General features: G+C 41.8%; 1 protein-coding gene across 5 annotated transcripts in view; it reads right to left on the bottom strand.

Moving 5' to 3' along the window:
- Dgki (diacylglycerol kinase iota) overlaps positions 1-18,669 on the bottom strand; it is a 452,147-nt gene that overhangs the window by 64,350 nt on the left and 369,128 nt on the right. For all 5 annotated transcript variants that reach the window (XM_015989976.3, XM_015989977.3, XM_076566517.1 and 2 more), the window contains 4 exons: positions 15,548-15,617; positions 12,289-12,329; positions 11,353-11,480; positions 8,399-8,521 (listed from right to left, as the gene is read on the bottom strand). In XM_015989976.3, coding sequence (XP_015845462.1) covers positions 8,399-8,521; positions 11,353-11,480; positions 12,289-12,329; positions 15,548-15,617 — 362 coding nt within the window. The remainder of the gene's footprint in view (positions 1-8,398; positions 8,522-11,352; positions 11,481-12,288; positions 12,330-15,547; positions 15,618-18,669) is intronic.

Here is an 18,669-nt window from a genome sequence, read left to right as displayed (position 1 = left end):
AAGGCCTGCTGAGGCCTTCAGGATTAGCACTTGAAGTTTCTAAGAAAGGTCATCTCACACAGTCATGCTGAAGATTTTTAATATCTATGTTGGGGTAATTGAGAAAGCCTCACCCAGATAATTATGAAGTTCAAGTAAGGACTCTGAACCCAGTTGTAAAATATGGAGAAAAAATAGTAGGTAAAGCTATAATAGTTTCAGTTCTATTCCTAAAGAATTCTATTATGGAGCTGAAGCTTCCTGTTCCATCTTTTCCATAGGAGACTATGTCCAATGGAGTGGGAATCCTGATCTCAGAAGCCACTGCCTCCTCCTAACCCTTCTGTGTTCAAGAACATGGAGATCTCTCCATCACATACCACAACCACCCACAAAACATGGAGGAACTATGTGAAAATAAGTTAAAGACCCCAAAACCACAGCAATAAGCCCAGCAAAGTGCCCACAGCCTGAGAAGAAATGGGCTCTTCACACAGCGTTATTAAGAATTTAGCCCCACCCACCCATGAGAGGTGCTCAGGACACTTCCCCTGGCACTGTCTAGGTATCTGAGGTGGGTACATGGCATTGAGTGCAGAGTGTGTACTGGATGGCACTGAGGGCTGAGTCAGAAACTTAGAAAAAGAGACAGTCTCCGTCTCCCTAATTTCAAATTGTGGTGTCTCTCTCTTATACAGATAGCTTTCTCCCAGTCCTTTCAAAATGATGGTCTCAAGAACCACAAAAGCTCTCACAATTAGAGTCCCACTCTCATGACCCCCCTTCTTCCTATTTCCAGGAGTGACTCAAGCTGATCATATCCCAGACCACACACTTGAACATGTCCCCACCCCAAACATGCATCACTGGGATGCACAGACAATTCTTTTAGAACTGTTTTAAAAATGATTGGCTATTCATACTCTATACCCATTTGCTGCAGTTTTCCCCAAAGGCAATCAACAGAGAAGACAGGGATTAGGATGAAGTCTAAGGAGGCAGCAGCTAGACTGGTAGCTTACTTCGGAGGCAAGAACAAGGGAGGAGAGAAGGCCATCCGAACTTTGAAATGGGCTTCAGGATAGGAAACTCTGAACTCTGAGAATGGAGGCGAACGGAATGCTGGTGGGTGGTGTACAAGTACAAAGAGGACCCTGGAGCCCCCCTGCTCCCCCAGCACTTCTTCATCCACATGCCCTAGGGATCTTGCCTTCTCTGTAGAGACAAAGGATAGAAGCAGGCCAGCCCTGAGCTGACTCCTTCCTAACACCGAGGGCAGAGAGGGATGGATGCATTGGTAAGACAAAGGATTTATAGCAGAAATACTTCATGGCACAGTAGAGACAACCAAGTCGCATTCGACACAGTTATGACCCCTTTAGGATGGTCAGACTTAACCCTGATTCTGAGTGGTCATCCCCACACTGCCTTCTGTTGCCTGAGTATCCTGTTGCTAAATCCAGTGATGTGGTGGAAATCCCAAAATACTGGTGCGCCCCTGGGTGTAGCTTGGAGAAGAATGACTCAGTGCTGGGTTTGGTTCCCTTTCAGAGAATGAGAAATAATTGTTTTGGACCCCAGTGAAACCGTGCTCACTTTTCTCATAGTGTGGGTGCTGCCCTGAATGCTCTGTAGGGTTATTAATAATCCTAACTAGGGAACTTGGCCTTTTAGAAGAGAGGCACCATCAGTTAGAAGAACTACATTGCTTGTATGGATGGTCACTTGTTTCAGTTTGAACATCATCTTCCTTATGCTGTATCCCTACTCCATTTATCAAACTGAGAAGAGCAGATACCACGCTGTCATTATGAGGCCCTCAGGGATGATCCAGTAACTGGATTAAAAAGAGCTGACTGTACAAAGACCCATGGCATAGAGCACCTGCTACCAGCATAGGGCTGCTCCCAGGGGAGAGCAGGCAGGCTAGGCACACAGCCTCCACTTTTGGCATGCTCTTGCAAAGACTTTTTCTTTTCCTTTTTTTTTTTTTATTGGCCTAACAACATTCCAGCTTCTGCATGCAGGGAGAGATGGAGTTACTATCTAGTTTTAAATGATAATGAAGCAACTTCATCACAAAAAAAAAAATCTCTAACATTTTGCCAGTTTCTCATAATGCCTGGGGCAAACTGTGTTGTGGAAGGCAAAGCAATTGTCTATATTCTGACTTTATTTTTTATTTAAACTTTTTGAGATTTTTTAACTTATTTTTATTTTATGTGCATGAGTGTTTGCTTGGATGTATGTCTATATACCACATACAGGCAGCACCCACAGAGGAGAAAATGACTTTGGATTCCCTAGGACTCAAGTTACAGAAGGTTGTGAGCCACCATGTGGGTGCTGGGGATGTGCTGTGGGATGATCTGTATGTCAAATTGTTCTGATTGGTCAATAAATAAAACACTGATTGGCCAGTGGCCAGGCAGGAAGTAGGTGGCCAGGCAGGAAGTAGGTGGGACAAGGAGAGAGGAGAATTCTGGGAAGCGAAAGGCTGAGGCAGAGAGACACTGCCAGCCGCCACTATGACCAGCAGCATGTGAAGATGCCGGTAAGCCACCAGCCACGTGGCAAGATATAGATTTGTGGAAATGGATTAATTTAAGCTGTAAGAACAGTTAGCAAGAAGCCTGCCATGGCCATACAGTTTGTATGCAATATAAGTCTCTGTGTTTACTTGGTTGGGTCTGAGCGGCTGTGGGACTGGCGGGTGACAAAGATTTGTCCTGACTGTGGGCAAGGCAGGGAAACTCTACCTACAGGGATGGGAACCAGTCTTCTAACAGTCTGAGCTCTTATCCACGAGCCTCCACTCCAGGCCCTCTGCTTTGGTTTTGAAGGATATTCTTACCCATCCCTGGAGTCCTTGCCCACTGTTCCCAGCCTACTTGGTAAGCCAAGAAGCAATGAGCTTTCTGCCCATAAGGGTCCCACCCTTTCTCTTGCTCAGACTTTTCCTTGTCTCCTTTAGTTTGATTCACTTATGAATGTCTGTGATACAGAGTCTTTAGACATTTAGGATCCTATATGCCAAGTCATTTCCTTCTTCATTCAAAGAGCCTCTAATTATTTAGTCGTCAAAGACTAATTAATAAAGAAAACCTCAAATACCCAGGGATGCGGAATGGGGAGCATCTCTTGGTATAGGCTGCCTGACACCACTCTTCCTGGCTACTCCATCTTTCCACTAAGCTCATCAGAGTTGTCTCTAAGTCTCTGTACCTATCATCTGGACTTTCTACTTTTTAACCTGTGAAATATCAGTATCTCCTAGAAGGAATACGCATATGTCTTTATTACTTTGCTACATACTCTTCCTAGATCAAATATATTTAAATTGAAGTTTGCAACATAAAAATGGATTGCACAGCCAGACAAAGCACCCGGCGTTTTAGCCATTATTTTGCTGAAATGTGATTAAGATTAGGTTCTCCATAGCAATACATCAGATACCTGTTTACTTTGGTCTGTAGCCCAGCCAGGCCTTGAATTTGCAATCTTCTTGCTTCAGCCTCCTGAGTAACTGGGAGGTAGGTCTATAGCACCAGGCCCAGCATGCCTTTGCTCTAATAGCCGGCATGCATGCATTCATTCATTCATTCATTCAACCTTCCATCTTTACAACATGCTGCTATTCCAAATACAGCGCAATATGTTGTAGGGACAGAATTAGCAATGCACAATTTAGCCAATCAGGGAACACATAGGATTTAAAGAAGTCTCCAGTTGCTTTTTATGCATTCCAACTACTGTTGCCCAGGTGTGAGCAAGTAAGGCTGCCAACATTTACAAATGAAAAAAAAAATTTAACAGTGATATTCCCAGTGCTGTAATTGTTGGCAAAATTTGGAACTCATAAAACTGGAAAGCCAGAATTTCCTGGCAGCATTTGCAATAAAATATGTGTTTTAACGTTGGAGTATATTTCTCCTAGTCCCCCACCCCCTTTTCCCTTGCAATGCCAGTCAAAACAAGACCTGCTTACAGAAAGTGTATGATGACTATTCTCCTAGGTGAACTTGGAAGCCTGGTTTGATTTCTCCAAGTGGAACAGGACTTCTGTGTGAATATTTTTTTTTTGAGAAGTGGTCATAAAAGGCAAATAAAAATATCTTATTAGGTATTTTTTTTACACATATCACACATAAGGACAGAATATTCTTGTGTGTTTGGCTCTCAAAGGTAAAGTACTCAAGGGTAGCAAAGAAATAAATTAGAACAAAGGAAGATGTGGTTTTTCTGCATTTTTTTTTCCAGCTGGGGTGATTATTCAAGGTGAGGAAGACTTAGGCAAGTCAAAGGTGAGCAGGTAGGGTACTCAAACTATCTTGGCAAAACACATGCCAGGGATGATCTCTTTTCTGACAGTACTGATTCCATCTCACAGCCCAGCAAAGCCCCATACCCCACTAAGAAGATTAATTTTCTACTTCTTATCTGACTGTGATGCTCAAAAGATATTTCCACAGGCCAAATCCTCACCCGATCATTCATCTCCTTCCAGGAACCTGGAGCTTTGACAATAAGTGCAATCCCCATTTTCAGTAGGGTCAGGTCATAACCTACTGTTTCCAGAGGAAACTGGGGAAAGAAAATAGCTGAGAACCAGAAGGGCATGAAGCCATTTCTCTTCCAGCTGAGAACATGTGAATTTTCAAAAATGAGGAAGGACGTGGGACTGTTTTCTTGATATCGTGACTGAATGGTAAACTATGTGGAAAAGGCCAGTTTTTTGGTTTAAAGTGTGATGGTGTGTTTTGGTTATCCCTAAATGGTTTCTCAGTTACAGATTTCTTTAAACATATCCAGGTAAAGTGATGTTAATTATTGGAGTGTTTCCTGAGGGGCATGTCTATTATAAAAAGAAAAAGTTGATATTTACTAGCTCATGGGCAATATCACAATAAAGTATGCTTAAGAATCCTTTAAAAGTGTTCTGCTCTTAAAGCCCATTTTCATTAAATATTCATGTTTTCCATATAAGAAAAAAATAAAAGTAGAGTATAAGGGAACGAGAAAATTCTGGTTTCTAGTTTTTTTTCTTTGCATATATCCACTATGTTATATTTCAGTAAGAATTATAACCAATGGTTTCTGTAAGATTTCCCCATTAAATATAAGCTTTTCAAGAGCAATGAGTTTCTTACTTAGGCTTATATCTCTAGCACCTATCTTGGCTACTGAGGGTGCCCAATAGTAATTGGTTCAGTAGTCCAATGTGTTTCCAACAAGTAAGAAACCATCTAACTAATATATATATATATATATATATATATATATATATATATATATATATATATATGTGTGTGTGTGTGTGTGTGTGTGTGTGTGTGTGTGTGTGTGTGTGTATTTACATACATACATAGACATATCAAGATGCTGCAACTTAGAGAGGAAAGGGTTTATTAGGCTTATACTTCCAGGTCACAGTTCATCATCGAGGAATGTCAAGAGAGGAACTCAAGCAGGGGTTTGGAGCACAAACCATGGAGGAATGTTGCTTTCTGAGTGACTTACTGATTTGCTCTGTGGTTTATGCTCAGCCCAAGCTCGCCTGCCCAGTAATGGTACTACCCACAGTGGGCTGAGCCCTCCTACAGCTACACTACAGTGAGTGCTCTGTGTCTTGGGATCCATAGAGTCAACAAAGCAAAGATGAAAAGTATTTTAATAAAATATTGTTTGTAGTGAACAGTTATGTCTCTTGTTATTCTTCCCTAAATAACACAGTACCACAACTCCTTATGCAGTGTTCCCCTTACACTAGGTAGTGCATAGAACAGAGAAGTGGATTGAGTGCAAACACTGCTCCACTTTACATAAAGCACTTTGGGATCTGCTTGGGTTCATAGAAACAGATGACTGCACAGTCCAAACAGAAACCAAGACCTTATTCCAATATAGGTTTAGAAGCTGGCTGCTACAGAGAGGGCTCTGTTCCTTTGCAATTCTTAGGAAGAACATCCACTACTTCAGAAACCATCACTTTATATGAAGTGTACATTAATATGCTCTCCAGAGAAAACTCTGACCACAGAAGACTAGATTGAGATAATAGTCTACTCTCTGGAAATCACATATACACAGAAACATTCAGCTGGTCTGTAAAGACTTGATATTTATTCTGCCCATAATTAAAACTCTAATTTTCCAATAAGTCTGCCCACAGATAGATGGCCACTTATTTAGCCATTCATGGATGGCTGAGTCATCCCTGGTCACGAGCCCTAATGCTGTACAAAAAGAAAATGGAAAAACACTCTGGATTGTAAGCAATCAAAATGCCACCCGAAACCAACAACACGATTTAATTAAAAAGAGAAAATCCATAGCAATTCATTTTTATCCTTTCTCCTCTTCACATAAGAAAATAAGAGGTAATACAGGGAAGTAATTAAAATGAAGTCTCCTTTTGCCCTCAGGGTGTCTGAGTAGAACCTTTGCCAATGAAATAATTAGCTTTAGATTTCTCATTTTTCTCCCTTTGTCCTGGGGAAATTGCTTCCGGTTTTTCTTTAGAAACAATGCAGTGTCTTGCTTCTTCATTTAACTGTGGGCATCTAAGAAGCTCAGTAATCTTGTTATTCTGTGAAAAGGTAAGATTGAATGTTATAAGGCCAATGTCACCATTTGATTAGGACCCTGGACTGGACTGAGAAAAAAAAAAGCCCAGTTTCATAAATGACAACATAATTCTATAACTTCTGAGATGAGGTGATTGTCCTGAGTTAAATGAGTGACCTCAGATTGCACTCTAGAATGTCTTCCTGTAGCAAAATATGAGCAAACAAGAGGATTCACTTAGCACAAAATACCAATCTCTCTGCAAAACTTCAACTGCACGCTACTTTCCAACCATGATCAGACCCAAAGAGAAAGGATGCCTGCAACGCTAACCTATACACAGGAGTTGTGTTTGTTTACCCATACATGCCACATCCACACACAAATAATACCTTGCTGCCCCAGTTTCCTTCCTGTCATCTTAGAGAAGAAAGAATTAACTGTAGCTCACAATTCCAGGTGACAGGCCATCATTGTGGGGAGGTTAAGGCAGCAGGGCAGGGTAGTGGTTGTCATATCACAGTCACACTCAAGAGCAGAGAAGGATTTATTAATGCATGCACGCTGACTGCTCAGCTACCTTTCTCCACTTTTATAAAGTCCAAGACTCAAAGTCAGGAAATGGTACTACCCTCTGCTAGACAGGCTCTTCCCACATCAATCAACAGAATTAAGAAAATTTCTCAAAGGCAGGCCTACAGGCCAACTTGATCTAGACAATCCCATGTTGAGGCTCTATTCCCAGGTGATTCTAAATTATGCCAAGGTAATAATTATAACTATCATACAATTATAGGAAAAAAAACCCTACTGGGCAGTATTACACAAGGCACACATGCATGCAATTCAGAAATTGAAATAAAGAAAGCAGCAAATCCCAGTGATCACACAACACAAGCATGTGTGTCCTTTCCTAATGATTCACAAGGGACCTGACATACTCTTGTCTCCAGTAACAAAAATACTAGTGAAGGTTAAAATGTTTACAGACCCTGATGATCTTAAGGCAGCTCACTAGGAAGATAACAGAAGATGGAGATCCATCATGCCCCGGCGTGTAGATAAACCCAAGCAAAGTAAATAAAATATCAGGAGTGACACAGACACATGAGACAGCTTGATCACCACTAAAACCAGGTCGTGTTTCAGACCCTCCTTCCCCCCAGCAATCAGAGGGACACAAATGAAAACAGAAAGATCCAGCTTAGTGGCCTCTGGGCTCTCTGCCTGAAATACATGGTGTTTCAGAAATAGGAACTTACCTTCCACCTCAGGGGAAGAACCAAGGGCGGTGACAATAGTCTCTCATGTTTTAGGAGTCTCTTGGGTAGCCCTGACCAACAACTCAAAAGAGGGATTCTCATGTCTAGTGTTGAAGTTTTCCTTAGATAGTCTATGGTTAGCCGGGCGGTGGTGGCGCACGCCTTTAATCCCAGCACTCGGGAGGCAGAGCCAGGTGGATCTCTGTGAGTTCGAGGCCAGCCTGGACTACCAAGTGAGTCCCAGGAAAGGCGCAAAGCTACACAGAGAAACCCTGTCTCGAAAAACCAAAAAAAAAAAAAAAAAAAAAAAAAAAAAAAAAAAAAAAAAAGATAGTCTATGGTTATTCTATAAGCAATATTATTCAGCTCAGCTGGTTTTACACACACACACACACACACACACACACACACACACACACACACACACACACCAATAACAACAACAACAATTAATGAAAAAAGAGGCCACAAACTTGAAAGAGAGCAAGGAGGTATATGGGAGGGTTTGGAGGGAGAGAAGGGAAGAGAAAATGATGTAATCATATTGCAATCTCAAAAAAAAAATAATTACAAAATAGCAAGAGACTCACTGTAGCACTCTGGAGTGACTGAGATCTTTCATATCTGAGTCCTCATAGTGGGGTGTGATCATTCCCAGCCCGCTGTCACTCAGCATGCGTTTCCTCAGGGCAGGGTTCCACCAGTCAGACAGCCTGGGCCAAAAATAGTACCGGAAAGTAATTGCACATCTTACTCTACTTTTTTCTCATAACCATCTTGTTTTAAATGTGAGAAGTAAAATCCATTTTTACTAGATACAACCTTCATATTCATCATTTCTCAACAGTTCTGAGCTACTTGTATGATTTTGTCCTTTTTTTATATTGATGAGGTATTTCATTTTGAAGATTAAGTCATTTTATTACATGTGACATGAGTAAAAAAATTAATGGAACCAGACAAAGAAATTAATTTAGAAAATGAAAAAGCCCAACCTCATTCTTAGGATCTTTGTTTTTGGTTTATTTCCAGAAGGCACTGTTGCTGAGAAATAAGAAATCAAGGATGGATTGAAGATGTAATGGATTTTCAGGCTATTCTGTATTTGGATCTAGGTAATAAAACTATAACCCAGGTAAAGCTGTCCATACTTGGCATGGAAAGAATAAGAGGGGAAAGTCCAAAGTCACCTTAACAGAGGGTTCTATTCCTCATCAAATAAATTTAAGAGTCTTAATTATGTGGGATGGACTCTAGACACCAGCATCTGCCTCTTCTTTGTTAGGATATCACACCAGACTGGATTCCCTCTGGTGAGTACACTTGCTTATGCTCTGTGATTATGGGTACATAATCTCTGTTTGCTTTGAGCGCCTGCATATGCTTTCTTGGCCAACCTATATTTCAGCCATCAGCCCCATACACCAGTAAGCCGCTATCTATTAGACTTCACAAGGACAGAGATATTTGCCTGTTTTTATTTTTGCACTGTTGGCTCTCACATGTTTAAAATAGTATCTGGTGCATAACAACTCCAAAGAAGTATTTTTGAATTGTTAAAATACTTTTTTAAATAACTTAGACATTTTATAAGATGACATTTTAGTAAACTCACCACAGACCAGGCATTCATTACTCTGAATATGATAAATGTAGTGGTATTTGTTTTAGAAACTTCTATGTTATGTGGGAATGCTTTTTTATACTTTTCTAATACTTTTCAATTTTGAATCATTCTCAAATATTTTTAAAGATTTATTTTATTTTATTTTTTCACTTAGATGTAGAAAATGTATTTATATGTGGGTATGTACACATGTGAGTGTAATTGCCCACAATGTCCAGAAGAGGGCATCAGATTCCCTGGAGCTGGAATGTAGGTGGCAAGAATACACAATGTGAGTGCTGGGAACTGAACTCAGGCCCTCTGCAAGAACAGTGCATGTTCTTAACTGCTGAGCCATCTGTCCAACCTCTCAAATAATGTTTTAGTACAGTCCTGTGTAATGTTTCTTTACTGCTGATTAAATGGGGGGGGGAGATAATAGCTGCTTATTTAAATCATATGCAAATAATCATTAAGCACTTGGATAGTAACCAAAAACAAAAAACAAAAAACCCTGAGGGGGAAAAAATTATAAAATGGAACACCTTTTTTTAGCATATGAAAAAACAAAAAATAAGACCACCCAGGCAGTGCTTGTGCACGCCTTTAACCCCAGCACTCAGGAGGCTGAGCCAGATGGATCTCTGTGAGTTCGAGGCCAGCCTGGGCTACAGAGTGAGATCCAGGACAGGCACAAAAACTACACAGAGAAACCCTGTCTCAAAAGACCAAAAAAAAAAAAAAAAACAAACAAAAAAAAAATAAAACCTATTTTAGCTAAAACAAAATACAGGATCTGCATGAAAAACAATGTGCTGCTTAAATCTCAGGTTTTACACTTATTTTATGTGCAGGATTAGGTAAGCAATATAACTCGGAGCCTCAATTTTCTTATCTGTAGATTTAGGATAATCACAGAACCTGGTTGGTAGAGTCATTATGAAATGATATAATATGTCGTGAATGTCTACTATGCGAAAGAAGTCTTCTGAGTATTTTGCCTGTGTCAATTTATCTACTCTACAACCAATTCTCTGAGTAGGTGATGTGCTGGCTGGTTTTGTGTGTCGACTTGAAACAAGGTAGAATCATCAGAGATGGAGCCTCAGTTGAGGAAATGTCTCCATGAGATCCAACTGTAAGGCATGTTTTCAATTACTGATTCATGGGGGAGGGTCCAGCTCATGGTGGGTGGTGCCATCCCTGGGCTGGTGTCCTGGGTTCCATTAGGAAGCAGGTTGAGCAAACCATAGGGAGCAAGCCAGTAAGCAGCACCCCTCCATGGCCTCTGCATCAGTTCCTGCCTCCAGGATCCTGCCCGGTTTGAGTTCCTGTCCTGACTTCCTTCATTGATGAACAGCAATGTGGAAGTGTAAGCTGAATAAATCCTTTCCTCCCCAGCTTGCTTTTTGGTCATGGTGTTTTTTGTCACAGCAATAGAAACCCTAAGACAGGTGATATTATTATAAGTAGTCACAGATGAGGAAAAACATACCTAAGAGAATTAAGTCACTATGAAGTAAGAGAAATAATACAAGAGTGGCAGGAACAATCTAGATACTTTGTGTCAAGCAATTTAGAAACAAGACAAAAAGAACAGGATCAAATTACTTATGTCAACACTTCATCTGGATAATACACCAAATAAAACCCATATAGATGCCCATATGGGAGTATCAGTATTTCTAGCCCCCATACGGAGAGGCTGTGTAATAGTAAATAAGACAAGGTAAGAGACTGGCTGGGCAGGAGGATTCCTACACAGCCATTTAGAAGACAGCCTTTCAGAACTAGATGCTATATCTTACTTTAAGGAAACATCAATAAATCTGAATTCCAAATGTCATTAGAATATCAATACCAAAGCCAAAGCAGATGATATAGAGGTCACACCACAGCCAGCCAATGCTGGCACTGAGTGAGGAGAAACACACTCACCCCGAAGCCTGTTCAACCACTAGGTCAGGCATTCCTGGAGGTGTCCCTGCCTGCTGTGACACCACCATATCTGGGTCCAGAATAAAAATCTCATCGTGAGAAATCTCCATCACAAAGTGCAAATGTTCCTAAGGGAGAGAAAACAAGCCTGTCAGGGTGTTGCCATCACCACCCTCAGAATAAGGAATGAACTGTGCGACACACCGAAGAATTCCACGGTTTCACCAGAAGCTTGAGCACCTGCCATTCCTCCCTAAATTAACAGAGTGGCAGACAGAGGACAATGGGAGAGATGAACCGCCCTGCTTTAGGAGTTGCACCTGACCAGGATCTTGTTAGTGGGAACCAGAAATGACCTTTCTCCTGCTTCTTCCCAGATGCTATAAGATCTGGCATCCGACATGCCACCTGGTTTATACAAGGACATGACAGCTCAGACTTCTGCCCCGGGATGTAGCCAAGGCTAAGTGGCAATGGTTAAGAAAGAGTTGGTTTTCAATGGGTTCCACACTGTGTAGTATTTTCGCAGGAAAATCTCAATAGTGGGAGGAGTTTTTAGACTTGGATAAACATAATTTTCCCTCATTATTAAATATGGGGGGAAATCTAAGTTGTCTAAACCAAAATGCATTTAAAATGTGTAAGCTTCACTCTGGCCAGAGTACAAGTACCATGTAAATGAAAACTTCGAGTGTAGGACTGTGATAATAGTTGTAATTTAAGTTATTATCTATTTTCAATAACCATTTCATTGAGCCCATGAGTCATAAGACAAATGCAGGGGAAAAGCATTGTGGCTTAGATTATAAACTTTATGCTATAATCTGGGAATGCTCTAATCTTTTCATTAGCAAAATCTGTGAGACTAGCTACCAACATAGTAAGTGCACAGATTTGAGATGTTTCACTTTCATAAATAAGCTGGAAAGAGCTTACCTGAGATCTGTCTATTCGATAAAAGCGGTCAGCAGAAGTTGCTAAGGGAAAAAAATATATATATAGGGCATTTAGAGTCATTCATGCTTGTCATCAGATCTACACCTTTCTGCTGCACTATCAATCAAAACCTTTGTAACAAACACGTTACAGAGGTGGCCAGTCCCCAATCGATTACTAAAAAAACATCACTTCCATGCTTTAGCCACTGCTCTTCCAGTGCTCCTCAGCTCTTCCAGCCACACTGTTATCTTCATCTCACTTATGCTTAAACGATAATTCAAATGCTGCAGTCTCTGTGAAACTGTGACAGGGCAAACAGTGCAGGGGTCCATCCATCTCGAATTCTTGCTGAGGCCATTTCAGGCTTAACTAGAATTGGACCTCTTTGATGGAGAAGCCATGGAAAATTACCCAACTCCACTCTAGGAACCCACGTCAAGATGCCCTAGCTAACTTATCTTAGTTTCTGTTAAACTGCTTGCTTGTACAGAACTCCCACCTCCAGCTAACTACTTATCTTTGCTTCCGGCAAAGTCCTACCTGCAGTTGCTGATTGAGACACCAGGATGCATTTTTTGGCCTTCAAAAACCCTGTGCTCTGGACACATGGGGCTATAGTTAGGTCTTGAACACCTGAGTGTAGTCCCAATTGGCTGGAATAGACTTTCAATTGGCTATATATACTGTGTCTGAGTGGTCATCTCTGATGGGCTCCCCATAACAAAACTTTCTTCCATCCCAACTGCCTACAGCAGAAAGTCTGATGCTCCTAAACCCCATGTCCACTGTCATTTTGCTTAAAACCTTTAGAAAGACTGTCTTCAAAGCTGACTGTGAAGCTTAAGCCTGCATCTTTAAAGGGTTCTCTTTCATTTCTTCTCTTCTGTCTCCAGGAATTAGCACAGGGCTTTAACAGAGGAAAGGGCTTAATATCTTATTAAGTAAATAAACCTAGAAAAGAAATTGTAGTCAGATAGACGTCCCAGGAATGTGACTCTCATTTTGGAAAACAACTTGAAGATGCAGGCCAGAGACCACATATGGTCGAAAAGAAATCATTTCCCTCCCACACTCTGCCCCTAGAGACAGGTCTGAAGGAAGCCAAATGACAAAACAAAGATTAATGTTTAAGCAATCTTTAAATGGGATTGGGATGCATCTGTGATTTGAAAACAGAAAAGTTCTGAAGTAAAACATAGGGTGTTTTTTGAAACTAATTGATTCTTAATAAAAAACAAAAAACTATGTGTTTCCTTACTTAAATCTAACAGAGCCCAAATATGAGAGTTTTTACAAATCAGACCAAAAGCAATAAAAATATAGAGCACAACAGAGAAAAGGATGCAAATATTTACTCATAATCATAAACTTAAAATAAAACCTCTGGCTTCCTCCAGCAGCAGATGGGAGCAGGTACAGAGACCCAAGCCAGACATTATGAAGACAGAGAATCTAAATCCAAGGTCTCCATTGTCTCTCCCCTCAGAGCTCAGGGAATTCAGAGAAGAGGGAACAGAAGGATTGCATAAGTTGGAGGGGGATGGAGGACATCAGGAGACCATGGCCCACCGAATCAACTAAGCAAGGCACATATGGACTCATGGAGACTGGAGTGGCAAGCACAGGCCTGCAGGGACCTGCACCAGGTCCTCTGTGTCTGTGTTATGGCTGTTAGCTTGGTGTTTTGCTAACAGTGGAAGGGAGCATATCTCTGACTCTTTTGCCTGCTCTTGGGACTCTTTTCCTCCTTTTGGGTTGCATGCCCAGCCTCAGTATGAGGGTTTTTGCCTTGTCTTATTATATCCTGTTTGGTTGTTTGGTTTTTTGTCTCTTGGAGACTTATTCTTTTCTGATAGGAGATGGAGGGGGAGTGGATCCAGGGAGAGAATAGGTGGGGGTGAGGCATGGAGGAGTGGAGGGAGGGGAAACCTGATCTGGATATATTGTATGAGAGAAGAATCTATTTTCAATTAAAAAAGAAAAAAGTAACTAACTCTCTGAAGGAAACTGGACTCAGAAATAAGAAAATCGAAGTCCTGCTTAAAAACCTAAGTTCAAAGCAGCACAGTCCAAGTAGGACATCCCCTTCTCTCTTCTTTCAGCTATGACTTCAGCCTTGATGTCAACCAAGAATTAATCATAAAGGATTCTTTAATACATAAATATATCATTTTGTATGCTTACTTTAAAAAATTAAAAACAAGTGCTCAAAATAATGAAGAGAGGTTTACGATAGAACTCTCATATAGCAAAAACAGTTTCATAGCTAAAACCATTATCCATAATACAGTTTTATGTAAGCCTATATATATGGAAAATAATGACTTGTGTAAATACTTTCTTGATTTCCTTTTAGATACATGCTGCTTCCCTGTGAGTGACTCTGGGAGTGAGAAATGATTGTGCTTCCCACTGTTATGGATTGACAGAAAATGAAGGGAAGTAATCAGTCAGCTGAGTTAGGAATGGAAGCCTGTATCCTGGTTGATGTGAGCTAGATTTGGTAGATGCAAAGTGACCTTGTGCACTAATCCATATCCACTCTACCCCTACCCCCTGCATCTTCTCAGATGGACACACTAATAAACAAAAAGGTATCAGCAAGGAAACTCTGTCCCATGCAGACAATAGAAACTTCAGCCAGCTACATTGGGTGCTAGCAGGAATGTATAGGGATGAAGATGTATTGCAGTATAGATAATTAGGTGGAAATTGAAATTCAACAACATCTAGGAAAGTGAAAAATGCATGAGATGGCAAGCAGACGCATTAAATGATCACATGGTAACTAACCCCATTATATGTACAATAGGTCACACTCAGCAGAAAAGTTGCAGATACAAGTGAAACTCTCCATTTCTCACAAATGTGTGTACTATACTGAAGTGACAGCCTTATAAAACTAATATGAACATTCCACGGTGTGGAAATAATTCAGGAATTAGTATCCATTTTGTGATTACAGATTCTAATCTCTGGCCCACAGTAATCTGAGGTAGGCACTCAAGATGGTTAGGAAAAAGATAACATTAAATGACAAAGGGAAAATGTCAGTTTAAACAATTTGATGCTAAGGTGCCTTGAGGGGAATTACTCCAGGAAAGGTCCAGTGACATCTGCAAGTCTATATCATTGAAATGTAACTGGCAATCGCAGGAAGGCTCTGTGAACAAACTCTGTGAAGAGCTGCCTTGTCGGTCATACCGTGTCCTGCTGCCTCCCCAGCTCAGGCCCAGCCAGGTCCCCAAACACTCACCATCTAGGAAGCACCACCGAGGGGACAACCTCTGAGCTGAGAGCGCCCTGGGGAAGGAGGGTTCTTGGTCCTGGAAAGAGACACACAAGTTCTCAGGGCTCCCTTTGAAGGACAGGAGGAGCTGCCCCGCCTCCCCTCCCTCCCACTCCATGCACTGGGAGGTAAGCAGTCTTTTCACAAGAAAATACTAGAGCAAAGAACAACTCCCACACAAAAGCACCAGGAGAGAGTCCACTGTTGCATCCAAGAGTGAGAAGGAACCTACGCAGAGGCTCACTTCCGCTGGAGAAAGTGCATTACTTTCTTGCCCTTTGTGAAATGGAGAAGTGGCCTGAATTGTGTTTCATTCTCTGTATCTGTAAAAGGGATGAACACAGATAAAATGGGAAAGGTCTGAACTTTCTCCACCAGGCAGACAGGACGTGGAGCGAGACATGAGAAGCCATGTACAGGTAGTGGTGGGTCTCCAGGGGACTTGGGGAGCAGGTGCTATATGCAGAAAGAAACCCCAGTTCATGCTGTGTTGGGTCTGTCTCTCTGCCCTTAGCCCTTCCCATCCAAGACTGCAGGATGGTAGGAAAGGAAAGAAGAATTGCGTCGGGCTGTCCTCTGGGAAACCTGTCTGTCCCCCACTGACCCATTAGCAATGTGCATCTCTACCTCAGCATTCTCTCGGACTCTCGCTCCAAAGATGGCCAATACTTCATCTTACTTGATCCAAAGGCCATCTGATATAAATGCATTCTTTCCTCTAGTTTGAGATTAAAATATTTCCTCTCCAAAATTAAGCATTTTCTAGTCACTTCCATCTTTCCAAGAAACTTCCTTTCTGTCAGATTATTAAAACCTACTCTGCTACTCTTGAACTCATCCTTCTCTTTGCAATGGTTTCCTCTCTCTAAAAGCAAATGTCCCTCAGCTGATCCCATTTCATCTTCTTAGTCATTTTTCAGTCATCCCTTCTTTGCCCTGCCCAAACTCCTGAAACATGCATCCTGTCCCTCTCCGGGGACACTCCCAGGTACGCATTTGATCATCCCTAGAAATCAATCCTTCAGAATCTTCCCAGAGAGTGCCAAGAGCACCCCCACCTTCATGAGTTAACATTCTGAGTCTTCACACTTCCTTGGAGCTTTGAAGGTTTTGCTTTTTTGCTTTTTTAATTTTTCACAATTAAAAGATACTTACATCATTTTCCCCTTTCTCTTTTCTCCCTCCAACTGTTCCCATGTGCTCCCCCTCTCTGCTTTCTCTTAAATTCATGGCCTCTGGCCTCTTTTTCTTCAACTAATGACACATATAATCTGTCCAATGCATATAATGTTACTTGTAGGTATATAATTTCAGGGATGACCATTTGGTACTAGATAACCAATTTGGGGGCTGATACACAGAGCCAACTATTTCTTAGGCTCTCGGCTGCCTCGAGTTCTTTGTGTAGGGTTGGGGGCCCCTAGTCCATTAGCAAGTCTGTTGGTGTCCTCCAGGTCTTCTTTACTGTTGTCAAGAGAGTATACAGGGACAGAAGAGCACACTGGGGCCTGGCAGCAGCGGGGAAGAGTGAGGATTGTCTCCTCATGCTTCCAGGTGTGCAAAAGTTAAGAAGCACTCCTCTGAAGAGGGTGCTCACTAATGATTCCTGAGGATGGGTGCTTATAGTTTACAACCACAGTCTGAGAGCCTTCTAATAATGGCTGGAGGAAAACTAAACTCATTGACAGAAATGGCACAAGTAATGGTGAGCTGGCCTCTGTGGGGGAGATGCAGGGAACCTGACTGTTCTTGAAGATGTAGACTTTCCATTACAGGGAACATCCGCGGAAGGCAGATGTGCTGAGACGGAGGTAAACTTGGCAATGGAAGCCAAGTGTGTGTGGATAGCCGGTGTATTCTGATGAGACAAGGAAGGAAAATGGAAATGGTACCGGAGAAATGACAAGAGCCCATCAGAGGCCACCTGGACTTCCTCCCAAGGGAGGCTATCCCGCCACCATTGCCTCACTCAGTCTTCAGGCAAAGCATCCTAGGGACAGCGAGCAGCAGCAGCAGTGTGGACGCCTGTTAGAAACAGAGACTGGAGCTCTGCAGAAGGCTGCAGTGGGGTGCAATCTGTTCCCTCACATGCCATTCAGGTGAGTCTGGTGCATGGGGAGCAACCATGGGTTTGGGCAGGGCCAACGAGATCCATTTTACCAGCAGCAGCCGTATCTAGACAGAGTTTTCTGCTCAACTAGATTCTATAAATCAAAGAACTGATAGAGGAGCCACTGGCCCCCCTCCAGGCTGTCACAAAAGTGGATCTTTATGCAGCTGATTTGCTAAAGCCATCGATGCAGCTCTCGAGATGGCTTTGTCAACTCACTGGCTGAGCTAAGTGGAATCTCGGCATTTGCTCAGTTGCCATGTGTATGAGAACTGTGTTTAATGCTTTGAGAATTGTATTGTGACACATGACAGCTGTATCTAAAGAAACTTAAGGTTCCTAATATATTTTCATAAAATGTGTTATGCTACCAACACCTCGTAGGTTTGGGTAAGAGAAAAATATAACTATATGCCAAGAAATCTGAAATGATTTGAAATGTTTATTGGTAGCTGTGAAAGCTAATAAAGACATTAAGCAAAGATAACTATCTCTGTGGTGGTATTGTGTTCCCCAAAATACTGTGCACCCTAATAAACTTAACTGGGGTCAGAGACAGAACAGCCACTAGATACAAAGGCTAGAAAATGATGGCACTCACACCTTTAATCCTAGCATCCCAGAGGCAGAAATCCCTCTGGAATCTCTGTGAGTTCAAGGCCACATTGGAAACAGCCAGGCATGGTGACACACGCCTTTAATCCCAAGAAGTGAGCCTTTAATCCCAGGGAGTGGTGGTAGAAAGCAGAAAGGTATATAAGGCGTGAAGACCAGGAACTAGAAGCATTTGGCTGGTTAAGTATTCAGGCTTTTGAGCAGCAATTCAGCTGAGACCCATTCTGGATGAGAACTCAGACAGAGGCCTCCAGTCTGAGGAAACAAGAGCAGCTGAGGATCCAGTGAGGTGAGGTAGCTGTGGCTTGTTCTGGTTCTCTGATCTTCCAGTTCATCCCAATACCTGGCTCAGGACTGATTTTAT

The sequence above is a fragment of the Peromyscus maniculatus genome, chromosome 3, assembly GCF_049852395.1.
Source record: "Peromyscus maniculatus bairdii isolate BWxNUB_F1_BW_parent chromosome 3, HU_Pman_BW_mat_3.1, whole genome shotgun sequence".
Lineage (NCBI taxonomy): Eukaryota > Metazoa > Chordata > Mammalia > Rodentia > Cricetidae > Peromyscus > Peromyscus maniculatus.
Note: the sequence above shows the minus strand (reverse complement) of the source record. Positions and strands in the feature narration are given on the sequence as shown.